This window comes from Erinaceus europaeus, chromosome 17 (assembly GCF_950295315.1).
Source record: "Erinaceus europaeus chromosome 17, mEriEur2.1, whole genome shotgun sequence".
Taxonomy (NCBI): Eukaryota; Metazoa; Chordata; class Mammalia; order Eulipotyphla; family Erinaceidae; genus Erinaceus; species Erinaceus europaeus.
In genome coordinates this window covers 3842984-3859797 of record NC_080178.1, presented here as the reverse complement: position 1 = coordinate 3859797, position 16814 = coordinate 3842984, and the positions used below count along the sequence as shown (strand labels likewise).

General features: G+C 62.9%; 2 protein-coding genes across 2 annotated transcripts in view; one reads left to right on the top strand and one right to left on the bottom strand.

The window, feature by feature from the left end:
- Positions 1-6: 6 nt before the first annotated feature.
- On the bottom strand, positions 7-14758 carry LTBP3 (latent transforming growth factor beta binding protein 3). The gene is made up of 28 exons (XM_007518601.3): positions 14345-14758; positions 12357-12689; positions 12067-12269; positions 11871-11976; positions 11618-11710; positions 11378-11500; positions 10848-11006; positions 10576-10761; positions 9119-9135; positions 8973-9045; positions 8741-8839; positions 6269-6394; positions 6058-6189; positions 5841-5969; positions 5559-5681; positions 5146-5268; positions 3969-4091; positions 3648-3767; positions 2878-3006; positions 2491-2658; positions 2291-2374; positions 1771-1899; positions 1548-1685; positions 1295-1435; positions 1008-1169; positions 845-925; positions 630-761; positions 7-299 (listed from the first exon to the last, which is right to left on the bottom strand). The coding sequence occupies exons 1-28, from the start codon at positions 14637-14639 to the stop codon at positions 148-150; spliced, it is 3879 nt and encodes a 1292-aa protein (XP_007518663.2). The 5' UTR covers positions 14640-14758; the 3' UTR covers positions 7-147.
- Positions 14724-16814, top strand: part of PCNX3 (pecanex 3) — a 108082-nt gene continuing 105991 nt past the window's right edge. Inside the window, exon 1 of the mRNA XM_060176066.1 lies at positions 14724-14877. The gene's annotated coding sequence lies outside the window, so the exon portion shown is untranslated. The remainder of the gene's footprint in view (positions 14878-16814) is intronic.

Genomic DNA, 16814 nt, shown 5'->3' with positions numbered 1-16814 from the left:
TTCTGAGCCTCGGGGAGGAGGCTGGGGGCCCGGGGCTCTGCTGGACCCAGACACGGTCCTGGCGGCCGAGCCCCGGGTGGGGCCAAAGCCAGAGGCCGAGCTGGCCCGGGTGCAGTGGCGGCGGCCTCAGGTCCGGGTCCGGCCGTGTCAGCGGCGGCGCTGGGGGACGCAGGCCCCGTGGGGGCGGCTGCGCGCGAAGCCGGCTTTGCAGACACAGCGGAAGGAGCCGCTGGTGTTGACGCACCGCTCGCTCTTGCACAGCAGCCCGCGCTGGTTCAGCTCGCGACACTCGTCTATGTCTGCGGGGAGGGGAGCGACCCGGGACGGGATGCAGGGCTGTGAAGCCCCGCCCCTCTCGCCAGGCCCCGCCCACTAGCTCCGGCTCACCCACGCAGCGCCCGCTGCGGCCCCCCCCCCCCCCCCCCCGTATACGCTAGGCCCCGCCCCCTGGTCTACGCCCTCAGCTCCCCACTAGGCCCCGCCCCCTGGCCTACACCCTCAGCGCCCCGCTAGGCCCCGCCCCCTGGTCTACGCCCTCAGCTCCCCGCTAGTCAGCGCCCCGCTAGGCCCCGCCCCCTGGTCTACGCCCCCAGCGCCCCGCTAGGCCCCGCCCACTAGCTCCGGCTCACCCACGCAGCGCCCCCTGCTGGCGTCGAGCTGGAAGCCGCTGGGACACTCGCACACGGCGCCGCCGGGCCGCGGCACGCAGCGCCCGCTCACGCAGCGACACTCGTCCGAGTCCTCCTCCGAGCTGTCGTCCTCTGCGCCCGCGGAGAACAGGGCGGTCAACTCGCCGACAGCCGCCCGCCCAGCGCGCCCCTCTGCCCCCTCCTCCCCGACTCACCTCTCGGGGGCTTCCCCAGCAGCAGGGGGCTCGTGTCCCAGAAGGAATTGCTCTCGCTCTGCGACGTCGGGCACTGGGGGCCTGGAGGGGGACAGTCAGCGACGTCTCTGCACCCGCCCCCCCCACGACCCCTTACGGCCCACCCACCCCCAGACAGGCTCACCGGCGCCCCGTGGCGGGCACGGACGGCACTGGGCTCCCCAGCCGCGGCCCTGGCGACAGCAGCAGTCGTCGAAGGTGAGGGCGGGTCCGGCTAGGGGCCCCGCGCACATGCCGTCCTCCCCGCGCTGGCTCCAGCACACGTCCCGCCGCTCCGGGGCGCGCTCTGCGGGGCGAGGGGACCCGCGACATCAGGGAGAAGCCCAAAGCGAGGCGGCCCACCCACGCTCCCGCCAACCAGGACCCCACTTGGCTGGCAGGACCCCGGCGCCCGGGCAGCAGGACCCTCACCGGCCGGACTCTCGGGGAGCTGGCAGTCGCGGCCCGTGGGCCCGGGCACCCAGGGCGAGCGACATTCGCATCGGTAGGAGCCGGGCAGGTTGACACAGCGGCCTGGACGGCAGGCGGCCGGATCCTGGCACTCGTCCACGTCTGCGGGCAGCCGCGAGGGGACGAGACGGTGGCGGTCACCGCAGGCCCTCTCCGTCGCCACCCCCTTGCCCCCCCCCCCCCCCCGGCCCCGCCGGCAGCCCGGCCAGCGCACCCATCTCCTCGGGGCTCAGACACTGGCGCTGCGCCGGGCTGTACTCGGCCGGGGGCGTGCAGGCGCAGCGGTAGCCGCCCCGCGTGTTCTCACACACTCCGTTGCGGCAGTTGGACTCGTCCAGGCACTCGTCCACGTCTGCGGGAGGGAAAGGCCCGAGTGGAGGGCGGGCCCGGGGCCGGCCGCCCTCCCGCAGCCTGGCCGGGCCGGCCGCCGCGCTCACCCACGCACTCCAGCAAGTTCCCGTCATAGTAGAAGCCCTGCTTGCAGTAGCACTCGTAGCCCGGCTGCGTGTTCACGCACTTGCCCTCCTTGCAGATCTCCGCCCCGAACAGGATGCACTCGTCGATGTCTGCGGCGGGGACACGCCGCGCGAACCGAGTGGCCGCCACCCTCCTGACCCTTCACCCGGGCCGGCCCCGAAGGGTCGGCTTCACCGACTCGGGTGTGGCTTTTAGATTGGGGGGCTGCGGACGGGGCTGGGAGGGCTCTAGATCCGCCCTGTGTGGGCGAGTCTTGCACATGACTCCGCCCCCGGCGCGTGAGCTTCGTCCCGGCCGGCCGCGCGAACCTAGTTCGCTTCGTTACATTTAGCCGGATGCCTAGGGAAGCGAGCCGGGGGCGGGGCTTGGCGGAGGGGCGGGGCAGGTGGCGGGTGGGCGGGGCCTACCAGCCTGTTGTCGCAGGGAGGGGAGGGGAGGGGAGGGGCACAGCTCAGCTCAGCGGGTGGGGCAGGGGCTTACCTCGGTGGGCCGGGATACCGTAGTTGACAACGTTGTTGTCCTGGGTGTAGCCCTTCCCGTCGGGACAGAGGCTGTGGAACTCAGCTGCAGGAAAGGGCAACCGCGGGGAAGGAAGGAGGAGGCGGCAGGGTTGAACGCGGGCGGGCTGGCCCCTGGGCCACCTACCCAGGGAGGGTTGTCTCCCCGCCTCGTGTCCTGACCTGAGCTGTAGACCGGGCAGGGGTAGATTTCACAGTGGTCTCCCCAGCCGGCGCCCAGCGAGCAGCAGCACTCTTGCTGGGTGACGTTGGTGGCCAGCACGCTGTCGCAGAACACCGTGTCGTCGAAGTTCAGATAACACTCCTTCTTGTGGTGGGGCTGCTCCAGCTCTGGGGGGTGGGGGGAGGCGAGCAGCTCAGGGGCCCCTTCTTCCTCTGCTCCCCCACCTCTCCTGGCCCCACCCTTACTGTGAGTCCATGTCCTCCCCCCACAGCCACTCCCAGGCCAGAGATCTGTCCCCTTCCCTCATGGACAGGACACATCCCAGAAACCCCAGCTGCAAATCCCAGGCACTGTCTAGTCTGCAGAGGGTCAGGGCTGGCACTCACCCTCACAGCCGTGTTGGTCCTGGGTGGGTGTGAAGCCCTCATCACAGACGCACACGTAGGAGCCCTGCAGGTTCTCACAGGCCCCGTGGGGAAGGCACAGGCTCGGGTCCTGGCTGCACTCGTCTATGTCTGGGGGGTGGTAGGGGGAGAGGAGTTAGAACTCAGAGGGAAAGCAGTGACCCCTTTCCCTGGGGGTGAGGTTCAAAGGCCCCACACAAGTTTAGGTTCTCTTTTTTAAGGAGATCTCTCTCTCTTTTCAAAACATTTATTTATTATTCCCTTTTGTTGCCCTTGTTTTATTGTTGTAGTTATTATTGTTATTGATGTCGTCATTGTTGGGTAGGACAGAGAGAAATGGAGAGAGGAGGGGAGACAGAGGCGGAGAGAGACAGACACCTGTAGACCTGCTTCACCGCTTATGAAGCGACTCCCTGCAGGTGGGGAGCTGGGGGTTGGAACCAGGATCCTTATGCCGGTCCTTGTGCTTTGCGCCACGTGCGCTTAACCCGCTGTGTTACCCTAGTTTAGGTTCTCTTAAAAGCATAGCTTGTGGGAGTCGGGCGGTAGTGCAGCAGGTTAAGCGCATATGGTGCAAAGCGCTTGCTTTCTCTCCCTCTCTGTCTTCCCCTCCTCTCTCCATTGTTCTCTGTCCTATCCAACAACGACATCAATAACAACAATAATAATTACAACAATAAAACAAGGGCAACAAAAGAGAATATTTTTTAAAAATTATAAAAAAAAAAAAAAAAGCACAGCGTGTACCCTACCTTGGCACTTCCTGCCACCAACCAGCCGGTGTCCCTGGGGACAGAGACATCGGTAGGAGCCATTGGTATTGATGCAGTCACCCCCGATACAGGCTGCTGGGAAGTCACACTCATAGATATCTGCAGGGATGGCAAACATGGAGGGTCTTGGGATGGCTTCAAGGCTGTCAGTGTCCCCCCACCCCAACCCAGATCCCACATCTCGGGCCCCTCCAGGAGCCAGATGGGGGCTGGACCTAGCAATGTCTGCCAGGTTTCCACGGATCCCTGGGCTTCAGTGTTGGTGGGAGGGACAGGGCAGCTCCAGCTCTGGGCTCTCACCCTCACAGTGGCTACGGTCCCTTGACAGATGGTAGCCGGAGAGGCACCGGCATTGAAATGAGCCCGGCGTGTTGGTGCAGAGGCCATTGTTACAGACGTCCCCAGCCTCACATTCATCCACATCTGTGGGACACTGGGTGTCAGAGGACCCGGATGGGGTGGTCTGCCCAGGATCTCAAGAGAAGTGGGCACGGACCACCATCCTGTTCAATGCCAAAGCTGGAGCACCCTCACAGCAGGAGGCACTGGCCCGTCCCTGGGCTTCCTAACCCCCTCTGCTTCTGTCACTTCTCCTGCCACTTGCCAGGGCCCCCTTCCTTCCCCCAGAAGAGCTCCCCCTCCCCGTGTTCCTGTTCTGCCTGAACACAGCCTTTTCCACAGTCCTTCAGAGGCAGCTCTGTGCTTCTAGCCAACTTTTTTTTTTCTTCCTCCAGGGTTATGGCTGGGGCTCATGTCTACAAAACAAATCTGCAAATCCACTGTTCCTGCAGGCCACTCGCCCCCCCCTCATTTGTTGCTCTTGTTATTGTTGTTATTGCTGTTGTTGGGTAGGACAGAGAGAAATCCAGAGAGGAGGGAGGGAAAGACACATGCAAACCTGCTTTACCGCTTGTGAAACAGCCCTCCCGCAGGTGGGGAGTCGGGGCAACAAACCAGGATCCTTACGCTGTTCCTTGCACTTTGTGCCACGTGCGCTTACCCCCCTGCGCCACCGCAGCCCCTGGCCACCTCAAGTCCACAGGGCTCTGGGGTCACCTCTCCCTCCCCAGCTTCTCTAGATCTGGGCTGAGTCTGCTTGATCCTTTGAGACAGCTCTGGCCTCCCTTCTTCCCAGTCTTTCAGGGGTTTCCCAGGACCACCAGAACTCTATCCAAGCTCTGTGCGTTGCACTCCACTGTCTAAGTCTTTGGGTTTCTCCAGCCCGCCCTGGCCACCTCTCAGTGTGCTTAAGGAATACCAGTGCAAGGGGCTACGAACCACCCACTCCCTCTTTCTGTAAACGCAGTTCCAAGCCTTGCTTCCTAAGAAGGTGGCCTCTTGCTCGAGTTCATTCAGGAAATGAGCGAATGGATCAGTGAACCGGAGAGTGAATTCCCTCCCTCCTTCTGACAGACAGGATATGCCAGTCCCCAGCTTCAGCGCCCAGAGAAGGTAGGGGGGACACCGGGGAGCTCACCCTGGCAACTGTGGCCATCGGGCGCCGGCGCATAGCCCTGGGCGCACGTGCAGCGGAAGGAGCCCAGCAGGTTCTCGCACCAGCCCGGTGAGCAGGGGCTGCCCTCAGCGCACTCATTCACATCTGCGGAGGCAAAGACCCGCTGGCTGGACCGCGAGGGGTGGGACTCCACTCTGCCTGCTTCCGGAGGCTCCGCCCCCGAGTCCCCATGACCCTTCACTTAGCCCTCCAGGGCCCGCCCCTGCCCTAGCCCCGCCCCCATCTGGGGCCAGCCCCGCCCTCACCGCGACAGACCCCGCCCCCGCCCGGGGCCAGCTCTGCCTTCACCGCGACAGGCCCCGCCCCCATCTGGGGCCAGCCCCGCCCTCACCGCGACAGACCCCGCCCCCATCTGGGGCCAGCCCCGCCCTCACCGCGACAGGCCCCGCCCCCCTGGCTGCGGTAGCCCGGTTTGCAGGCGATGCACTTGAAGCTTCCCGCTCTGTTCTCGCATTTGCCGTCGGGACAGGAGCTTGGGTCCCGGCACTCGTCGATGTCTGCGCGGGGAGGGAGAAGCAAGAGGACCCGTGTGGGGACGACGTGGCCGGCCAGGTGCTCTGGGGATCAAGGGGATTTCCCTCCCGGGTCCCCGTCCCAGGTCTAAGGAGGGCAGCCCCTTCCCCCCAACACACACCCGTCTGCGGGGTCTCCCCCACCTTCGCACACGGGCGGCCGGGACGCCTTGAGCCGGTAGCCCGGGTAGCAGTTGCACTTGTAGTGTCCCGGGAAGTTGACGCAGAAGCCGCCGTCGCCGCACAGGTGGGGCTTGGCGCACTCGTTCAGGTCTGCAGGGCGGGGAGGGGCGCGGCGTCACTGCACGCTCGCTGGGGCGCCCCCTGCCGGCCGGCCGGCCCGCCGCCGCCCCGCGCTCACCCACGCACGAGCGCCCCCCGGCGCCCACGTGCAGGCGGTAGCCGCGGTTGCAGTGGCAGTTGTAGGAGCCGCCGGTGTTCATGCAGATTCCGCGGCCGGCGCCGCAGGGCTCCGCCTCGCACTCGTTCACGTCTGCGGGGGACACGGGTGGCTGGCGTGAGCGGGGTGCGGAGCCGGGGAACCCTGCCCGCCGCGGCCCGCCCGCGCTCACCCACGCAGTAGCGGTGCTGCGGGTGTGAGCGGTAGCCCGGGTTGCAGTGGCAGGAGTAGTCCGTGGGGCCCGGCACGCACTCCCCGTGGCCGCAGATGTTCTGGTTCAGCCGGCACTCGTCCGTCTCTGCGGGTGGGGTGGGCGGGCGCTCACTCTGGGATCCCCCCAGTCCCCCAATTTCCGATGATCTGGGGCCCACACCCCAATCCTAGGACCTTTTTTTTGCCTCTAGGTTTTCGCCGGGGCTCCATGCCTGCACTACGAATCCACTATTCCCGGGGGCCTTTTTTTTTTTTTTTTTCGCAATTTGTTGCCCTTGTTATTGTTATTGCTGCTGTTGTTGGACAGGACAGAGAGAAATCGAGAGGAGGGGGGGAGAGAAAGATAAACACCTGCAGATCTGCTTCACTCCTTATGAAGCGACCCCCCCCTGCAGGTGGGGAGCCATGTGCACTTAACCCGCTGGGCTAACGCCTGGCCGGCCCCCAATCCAGGACTTCTATACCTCGCTCCTACATCACCCCAGTATGGCGCACCAGGTGGCCCGAAATATGACCCCGATCTCCCACACCCCGTAGGCCCTGAGCCCCTGTCTGCACCCCAATTCAAGTACTTCCCCCGCAGGCTCCCTCAGTCACTCCAGCACCCCATACTCAAGGGCTCTGAAACCACCTACCTACCCCCAGTCACCTTAATATTTCAAGCCCTGCAACCTTAGTCATGCTTATGTTCTCTAGCCCAGAGAGTGCCAGACTCAGGCACTCAAGCTCCACCCTACTCCCATTCCTGAGTAATTAACACACACACCCGCCCCTAGGTGGGCAGGAGCTGTCATCCCAGGAACTCAGATTGGGTTCTTCATAGAAGGACCTCACCCTCTTTGTCCCCAGTCCCAGGATGCCCTGCTTCCTCTCTCCCTCTTTTGTGTGTACATGAACACACACACACACACACACACACACACACACACACACACACGTCTTGGTGCAGAACTTGGCCCCACCACCAACACAGCCGGCCATTGGACTTCAGCAGGCTGCCCCCTCTTCCTCTCCCTGGGCATTCTGAATGCCCTGTCCTTCCTGCCGCCCCAGGTGTCTCTTCCTTGACTGCCCTCGGGCCCACCCTGGAGAACCTCCCAGGCTCGCTGGTGGTGGTAGTGACATTGGAGCCCACATCCAGGGATCCAGGCTTGAGACTGATTCAGCTGTGTGACCTGGGGCAAGTTACCAACCTCTCTGAGCCTTGGGTTTCTCATCTGGAAGACGGAGCCCACCACACAGTCTGAGCCGGTTAAGCGATACTTCATAGTAACTCCAGTCCCGTAGGCAGCCTGGGCACTGGGGACTGCTCAGCCATGGATGGCAATTACTGCGATGCCCGAAACCCAGGCAGATGCTTCCCACAGCCTTTGGGACCAGACCCAAGCCTCTCCACAGGACTCCTTCCCCTGGCTCAGAAGCGCCCATCTGTGTGTGGTTTCTCCTTCCTGGTGTCTCCACGCCTTTCCCCATGCTGGGCTTGGCATCATCCGTTCCTCAGTGTGCACACTCACTCCTCTCCACTCCTCCTCAACTCCCGGAAACCATTCCAGCCCTGCTCGGAGCCTCAACCCCACCCTGTGGAATACTGCAGCCCCTGGCTGTCCTGCTTTTCCTGATGGATGAGACACATGGATTTCCCCTCTCTAACTCTGCAAGAAAGGAGGACTGACTGTGTTTGTTTTGCTTACTGCTGTGCACACCTCCCGCCAGCACTTAAACAGCACCTGGCACATGGGAGGTGCTTGCTGAGCAGCCTGGAAGGCGGCATAGCTGTAGAACTTTGGGCTTGCAAACATGAGGTCCTGAGTTCAATTCCCAGCGCAGCATATGCCAGAGTGCTGCTCTGATCTTTCTCCTCTCTTATCTATCTTATGAAATATTTTTTTGAAATAAATATTTTAAGAGTAGGTTAAATCAAATTATTCTTAAAAATTTATCATTTTATTTACTTATTTATTTTTACCAGAGCGCTGCTCAGCTCTGCCTTATGATAGTGCAGGAATTGGACCTGGCACTTGAGGGCCTCAGGCACTGAAGTCTTTTTGCACAACTATTATTACTACCTCCCCAGCTCAGAAACCTTTGTTACATGAGGGATAGATAGACAGAGCTGGCCACGATAATATGGGATTTGAGGGAAGAGGAGGTCTCTCTGCTCTATACGCTCAGGAGTGAGGGATGCATTGGATCGACCTTCTCTGGTGCATCCCGTGAGTACCCATTCATTGGGGAAACTGACGATCCTTCCTAGCCGACTGAATCCACATGGATCCCAGTCACTTTCAAAGCCAGGAACAAACAGCTCCTGAAAGCTTTCAACCTGACCTGTTGACTGGCTACGGAAGAAGGGCAAACGCTAGAAGGAGGAGGAATGAGGGGCGTGGCTCCCCGCCGTGGGCGTGGTTTCCCGCAGTGGGCGTGGCCTTACCTGTGACCTGAGTCGGGGCGATCTCCACTGCGCTCCGCGATGGAGGCAGGTCCGGCAAGAACCAACGCATGGTGGGTGGTGAGGGCCGGGAAATGGGCTCTGCAGGGTGGAGTGAAGAGGGTGGGCCCTGAGGCGGCCGTCCTTCTCCCCGCTGACCACCTGCCAGGCTCCACCTCCCCCAGGCGGCTAGGCTGTGCACTGGCGCCAGCAGTGGCCGCCCAGGTCAACTCACCGGGGTAGGGCCGGGCGGGGGACGTGGTGGCGGTCGGGTGGCTGTGCTGCACTGACTGCTCCTGCATGGCGGGCTGCGGGTGACAGCAGCTCGAGCCCCTTCTCGGCGGCGGCCCCTGCCCCTCCCGCCTGGGCTCCTATACTCACCGAGTCTGTGCTCACCCCTAGAAGGGAAAGACAGCGGTCACTAAGTGCTGGGCGGGGGAAGAGTCCAGTTTGGGGTGCCACCTTGGGCATCTTTGCTTAGGGTCTCCTTGACCCTGAGTCAAGGGCCACACCAGGGGTCAGGGGGACAGTTCTGGGGCGCCATGGAGGTAGAGCTCCTCGGGACATAGATCACGGCGTAGGAGGTCCTAGCCAGGGTCAGATCCCTGGGTAGGGGGGTCATAGGGTCAGGTTTGGGGCACCGTTTGGACAGGATCAATGCCTTCGTCTAGAAGTTAAAAGGGTCCAGGCGGTGGCTCAGTGGATAAATCATTGGATTCTCAAGCATGAGGTCCCGAGTTCAATCCCCAGCAGCACAAGTACCAGAGTGATGTCTGGTTCTGGTTCTTTCTCTCTCCTCCTAGCTTTCTCACTAGTAAATAAGATCTTAAGAAAAAAAGAAATCAAAAGGGTCCATGTTCAAGGCCCAGGTCCCCATCTACAGGGGGGAATCTTCAGAAGTAGCACACTTCACTGAGTAGTGCTGCAAGTGCCTCTCTTTTCTCCCTCTCCCTTCTCAGTTTCTTTCTTGTGAAAATAAAATGAACAGAAAAAAAGAAGAGCCAACCACAACAAGGCTACAACAAGGGCAACAAAAGGGAAAAAAATGGCCTCCAGGAGCAGTGGATTCATGGTGCAGGCACTGAGCCCCAGCAATAACCCTGGAGGCAAAAAAAAAAAAAAGCAAGAGCCAGACAGGCAGTGGCTCAACTAAGTGCACACATTGCCACGGGCAAGGACCCAGGTTCGAGCCCCAGGTCCCCACCTGCAGGGGGAGAGCTTCACAAGTGGTGAAGCAGAGCTGCAGGTGTCTCACTCTCTCTCTCCCTGTCCCTTTCTCTCTAAATGTCTCTCTGTCCTATCAAATTAAATACAGTTGTTTTTTTTTTTAAAAAAAAGGTGGAGTGGGCATTAACACATTTGGTTGAGTGCACACACTACCATGTGCAAGAACCAGGATTCAAGCCCCCACTCCCCACTTGCACAGGGGAAGCTTCACAAGCGGTGAAGTGGATCTGTAGGTGTATTTCTTTCTCTGTCCCCCTTTCTCTGTCCTCTCAATTTCTCTCTATCAAATAAAAGGAAAAGGAAAAGAATGGCCACGGGGAGCAGTGGATTCACCATGCAGAAACCAAGTCCCAGAAATAACCCTGATGGCAACAGAAAGAAGAAATCAAAAGGGTTCTGGCATGAATATATGTCTGGAGGGCAAATAGCCAGTCAGGTCCCTCCCATTGGTGCTCAGTCCTGTGGTGACACACTTGGTTTGAGGCATCGATCGGGCAGCTCTAGGAGTGGTCAGTGTGGAGATCAGGGACTAGGAAGAAGGGTCCTGTCTGTGGATCAGAGATTCCGTCCAGGGATCCGGCTCTGCCTGGGTAGCAGGAGTCAGGCCACACCTTTCTCTCCCTCTGTGTCCTCAGGCGGTGGTGCCCGGCTGGGGCTGTCGGGGAGCTGCTGGGGCTTGGGTGGCCCGTCCGGGTGCAGGAACAAGGAAAAGTCACTCTCACCCTGGATGGTGAGCGTCTGGTGGGACGTGAGGATGTGGTAGCCCTTCCCAGCTGGGCAGATCTCCTTGAAAGCAGCTGTAGCCAGGGCAGGGGTGTGAGGGAGAGAGGTGAGTGTTTCCAGGACAGACAGACAGACCCCCACACCCACGTCCCAGGCTCACCGGTGCCGTCGGCTGGACAGCGCTGGCACCTCGCGCCCCAGGCCTTGCCAACGCTACAGCAGCAGAGCTGGCGGGTAAGGCGTGTGTTCAGTGGGTGCTGGCACTGGTGCTCGGAGCTCACCAGGCGGAAACATAGGCTCTTCTCCTCCGGCTTGTCCGCTGCGGCATCAGCGGGGTGGGGAGGGGGGAGGGGGGGCACGGGCTTGAGGGTCTAGCCTCCGCCCATGGCCCCTGCCCCCCAGCTGCCCCAGACCTTGCCCCCTGCCCCAGACAGCCCTTATCCTCTCGTGACCCCTGACCCTATATGACCCAGGATCCTACGGATCCCTGACTCCTGATCCTAGCTGCTCTAGGCCCTCCCCCTCATATGCATCAAGCCTTGATCTTCAAGGACCCTGGCTCCAAAGACCTCCTGTGACTCAGACCCCATTGCCCTGCCTTGTCTACTCTGGGTCTTGCCACTGGGTACCTTTCTGCAGCCTGACCTCTGTGGTTGTTCCCCCAGGACCCCCACACACATCCAATCTCACCAATGCACTGTGTGCGGGAGGGACCAAGGCTGTGGCCTGGTGGGCAGATGCAGCGGTAGGAGCCAGGGTTATTGAGGCAGTCACCGTGGCGACACAGGCCCGGCATGGCGCACTCATTGATATCTGGGGAAAGAGAAAAGTCGGGGTCACGGTCCCAGAACCTGAGTCCTGCCCCAGCCCTACCTCCTCCCTCCTTCACTCAGGTGACAACAGGCCGCCCTTGCCGCCAGTCTCCCGTACCCTGGCAGTGGGCGTTGTTGAGTCTCTTGTAGCCCTGGGGGCAATCTGCACCCACCTCTCCACGCACAGGCCCCGGCTTCTGCACCCCAGTGTCTGCAGAGAGAGGGGGTGTGGGGGGCTGCAGGGAGGGAGGACGAGCACTGGGGTGGGAGCAGTGGCTGGTCCACAGGACTTTGCTGGGCAGTGAGAGGCTGGGGCTGCACGGGGGTGCAGGGTACAGGCTGCCGGGGTGTCCCGGAGCCCCAGCACTCACACTGCAGCTGGGGACACTTGTGGCATTTGCTCTGGCCCCAGGCGGTGCCGATGCTCCCGCAACAGTCCTCCTGCTTGGTGAGGCCGGGGAGAGGGTTGCTGCCACACTGTGAGGAGGTGGTATATGGTCACAGGTGGCCCAGCCCCCTCCCCCCAGTTCCTAGTTTTGAGCAATCGGGGTGCGTGGATGCACTCACGGGGTGCTTAGGCAGCGTGTCCTGGAAGCAGCGGCCTAGGGGCTTCTGGGTGGGTGGCCGCGGATGCGGGGGCTTGGGGTGCTGCAGCAGGTGCTGGGCGGGGGCCGCGCCCTCGGCCGGGGAGCCCTCAATGCGATGCACCTGCACGGAGGCCTCGGGCGGGTGGTGCACGCGCACGTTCACCACGGGGGGCGGGGCCTGCACTGGGGGCGGGGCGGGGCAGGTTGGTCCCGCCCCGCCCCCTCGGCCTCCCTGGCGTGGCTGGGGGTCCGCCTGGGTGGGTCCAGTACCTTCCGCTGAGACCTGTCCGGGCCCGAGCGGCACCAGGAAGGCGGCGTGCTGGGCCGGGGGACCCTCACCCGGGCCGGGCGGGTCCGCGATCACCTGCACCGCGTAGATGGCGTGCTTGCTGGCCACGGACTCGGCCTCCGCAGCCAGGGGCGGCAGTGCACCGGGGGCCACCGGGCCGGCCCGGCTCAGCCCCGGGCCCGAACCCCCGGCGCCCCCGCCAGCCCCTCCTCCGGCGGGCACCTGGCAGAAGCGTCCCGTGAAGTCCGGGGGACACAGGCACTGGTTGCGTGAGGAGCACTGGCCGCCGTTCATGCAGGGCAGAGGGCACACCACTGCGGAGGGGGGCCGGTCAGGGCTCGGGAACACCCCCGGTGCCCCTGCTTGCCCTCTGCCTCCCTGGCAAGCTGTGATTTTCTCACACACACACACACACACACACACACACACACACACACACACACACACACAGAATCTACCTTCCAGGTTGCCCAAAGCCTGGTCCTCATGCTGGCTTCTGGCTTCTGGCATCTTGACTCATATGTTGAGTGTTCCCCAACCACTGCCCCCTGTCCCAGTGTGCACCCCCTCCCACACCAGCTCGGCCTGGTACTGCACTTGTTACAGTCAAGACTGCTGCCACCATGAAGGGTGCTCAGTGCAGAGCCTGAGGAGGGCCAGGGGATGATGGGCCAGGGGGTGGTTGAGTAAGAGGGGGACATCCAGCCCAGGGTCCACCTCAGGCCCCAGCCGGTCCCCGACGCTTGGATGGAAAGGTGGCTGCACCCCTCCTGCCTGGCCCTGGGGCACCGGCTCTGCACACCCAGCCTGGCTCATCCTGCCTGTCTCTGAGGGCCGGATTCTGGGGACAGGAGAGGTGTGTCCGGGCCGGGGGAGGCAGGATCCTCTCCTTCCTGCCTCCCAGTGAGTCAGCCCCAGTGGTGAGGATGACCTCCCCGTGACACCCGCCCACTATGGCCTGGGCACTGAGCCTGAGGGACGTGGGCAGAGAAGAGGGTGACGGGGGCCTGGGAGACCGGGCACATATCCGCTCACACACACACGGACACAGCACACAGCCTTGTCCTGACACGACACACCCAGAATGACTGGGAACACTCAAGAGACAACACAGAGCAGGGTTACTTACACACACACACACACATGCCCCGGGCCGCTGTGTTCTGAGTGGCATGTGAAGCTGGGAATGTGTAAGGGGGCTGTTTGGTTGGTGCCACCCTGGGCCCAGCCTAATTACCCTGGCCCGGAGGGTAATTACTGCTGGGCCACCTCCCCCAGCCTGACCCTCGGGGCCCTGGTGGGGCAGAGCAGGCCCCAGGCCTGGCCCTTCCAACAGAGGCTGGGGCAGGGGTGCGCACCAGGTGGACTTGGGGTCACTAGGGAGTCATAAGGCCTTGGGAGGGGTTGCTGGGTGCCTGCTGGGCAGAGCAGCTGAGTGAGCTGGTACCCACGGAGCTCTGGGAAAGAGGGGTGCGGAGGACCCAAACCACCCCCCCTCCAGGCCTGCACCCCCTTCTTGGGCCTCAATGCCCTGCCATGCAGACCCTGCCCAGTTCTGGCTCCCGCCCAGGACGCAGGTGTCGGCTGGCTCTAACTCCAGACACTTTACAAAGACTCTTCCTGCTTCTTCCTGCCAGTTTGTTCAGGGGGGCATAGTCACCCCCCTTTTCTGAGTCCTCTGAGCCCAACTCTCCACTCTCAAAACCCCTCCTGCGTACCCCTGGCCGGGTCTCAGAACCCAGCCTGGGACCTGTGCCACCGGTCAGTCCCTCCCAGGAACCCCGCACCTTAAGGCCTCGACCCCCCACCCACCCCACAAAGTTGCCCAGACCTCCAGAAACGCCCCCCCAACACTGATGGCAGGACGGCAGCACCCCAAGGCTCCTGCCGCCCGGGTGGCCCGGGTCCTCGGAGCTCGGGCCCGGCCCGGCCCCCTCCGGCGCCCACTCCCCCGGGACCCCCGTCTCACCCACGCGGAAGCCGGAGCCGGTGAGCGTGTCCGCGCTGTGGCCGTTCTCGCCGATGAGCGTCATGTTGGAGCCCTGCTGGCAGCTGTCGCGACACTGGCCCTTGAGGCAGGTCCGCTTGCAGATGACGGGCGCGAAGACCACCTTGAAGCGCTCGCGGGCCAGCGCCCCGCCCCCGCCGGCGCCCCGCTCGCCCGCCGGCCCCGCCTCGGCCCCGCCGCCCGGGCCCAGCAGCAGCAGCAGCGCCAGCAGCCCCGCCGCGCCCGCCCCGCGCATCTCAGGGGCCCGGCCGGGCATCCGGGGCGCAGGGCCCGGGCAGGCGCGGGGGGCGAGGAGGCAGGGGCGGCGGCGCAGTCCCCCGGAGCCGAGCGGGTGCGGGAGGCGCGGAGGCCGGCGGGCGCAGTTGTTGTCCTGGCTGCTCGGCGGCGGCGGCGGCGGCGGCGGGGGCTGGGCCGCTGGCCCCGGGCCAGAAGACGCCGTTCTCCCCTTTTCTCTGGGTTTGCAGCGTCGCCGCGGCCGTCGGGAGGAGGAGGAGGCCGGGGGCGGTCCCCACCCCAGATGCCCGCCCCCCCGGAACCCGCCGCCCTCACCTGGGAGCGCCGCCCGCCCGCCGAGCGCGCCAGATTCCTCCGGGCGGGGCGGGAGGCCGCCCCCGGGCGGGAAACCGAGGCTGGGGGAGGAGACCCGGGCGTGGGAGGCGGGGGGGGGGGGACCGTAGCCGAGCCCCCGCCCCGCTTCAGCCTCCCCCGCTGCAGAGGGGTCTCAGGACCCCAAGCCCCTTCACACTAGTACTTAGCGCTAAGTACCCTCCCTTACAGGCGAGGACTCCAGGAGGGGGTGCCCTTTCGCCTGGGGCTCAGAGAGGTCCCAGGATACACCCCTCCCCGCTCCTCCCCAGGCCGCCCGCCCCGTTGGGGGGGGGTGTCCGAAGAGAAGCAGAAAGAACAAAGCTGGAAGCCCGGCCTCCCCCAGCCCTGTGCTGGCCCCGGTGCCCACCCTGCACCCCCTCCCTGGCCCTGTCTGGCCGGGCTGGCGGCGCTGGCTCTGGGCCTCAGACACTCTGGAATCGCCGAGCTCTGAGCTCAGGGCCTGGCCCCCTTCCCAGGCTAACAGCCTGGAGGAGGGGGGCGCGGCTGTAGGGCTCAGGGGGCTGGGGAGGGGCACCGGAGGGCCCGGGCAAGGGGTGGCAGGGGGTGGCAGGGACTTGGGAGGCGCCCCTAGGGAGGCCAAGCCTGGAGATGTGCCAAGCCTGTCCCCAGGTGTGGGGACAAGGTGGGTGACTACAGTGATCTGGTAGCGGCTGGGCCCTGGCCAGGAGACCCCAGGATCCGGCCTGTGACTCAGAGAACTCAGCTGGGGGTGGGTAGTGTGACGGGGGCATTGCCAAGTGACGCCAAAGGCTCTCCGGTGGCATCTGGCTCGGAGGAGGGGATGGCTTCAGGACAGACCACAGACACACCTAAACAAGAACCTGAACCTTTATTTGGTAGGGACTTGATGTGTTTCACTGGGAAGGGTAGTGTTGATGGGGACCCCAGACTGAGTCACTCAGCCTGGAGGAGGCAGCAGGGGACCAAACCTCATGTCCCTAGGGGGCCCTGCACACACCTCCGCAGACTATACTTTCTGGTGTTTCCCCTTACTCTCCAAGCATGGGTCTCTTCTGCCAGAGCAGATCTTGGGGGGCCTGGAGTCCAGGGAGGGGGGTGTGTCCTCATCCCACTGAGCCTCAGTTTCCCTCTCTGTGAAATGAGGACCTGGGGCTGAAAATCTCACTTGTCTAGGGTGCCTGCCTTGTCTTGAGCAAGACCCAGGTTTGAACCCTGGCACCAGATGGGAGGGGCTCTGGCACCAGAGAAAGTTTTAGTGCTGTGTGGTGTCTCTCCCTAGTTGTTTCTTTCTGTATGAGTGAAAGGGTGGCCTGGAGGGTTGAAATGTTGGATGTGCAAGGCCCCAGCTCAAAAAAATAAATAAATAAAATAAAATAGGGGGCTGGAAGAGTCGGGCGGTAGCACAGCAGGTTAAGCGCACGTGGTGCAAAGCGCAAGGACCGCTGTGAGGATCCTGGTTTGAGCCCCGGCTCCCCACCGGCAGGGGAGTCACTTCACAAGGGGTGAAGCAGGTCTGCAGGTGTCTATTTTTCTCCCCCCCTCTGTCTTCCCCTCGTCTCTCCATTTCTCTCTGTCCTATCTAACAACGATGACATCAATAACAACAATAATAATGACTACAACAACAATAAAAAACAAGGGCAACAAAAGGAAAAATAAATATTTTTAAAAGAGAGAGAAAATAGGGGGCTGGGCAGTGGGGCACCAGGTTGAGCACACATCAAACTCTAGACCCGGGATAGCGCCCCTGCTCCCTACCTGCAAGGGACCTGTCACACAGGTCTGCAGGTGTCTATCTTTCTCTATCCCTATCTCCCCCTACTCTCTCTATTTCTCTCTGTCCTAATAAAAATTAGAAGAC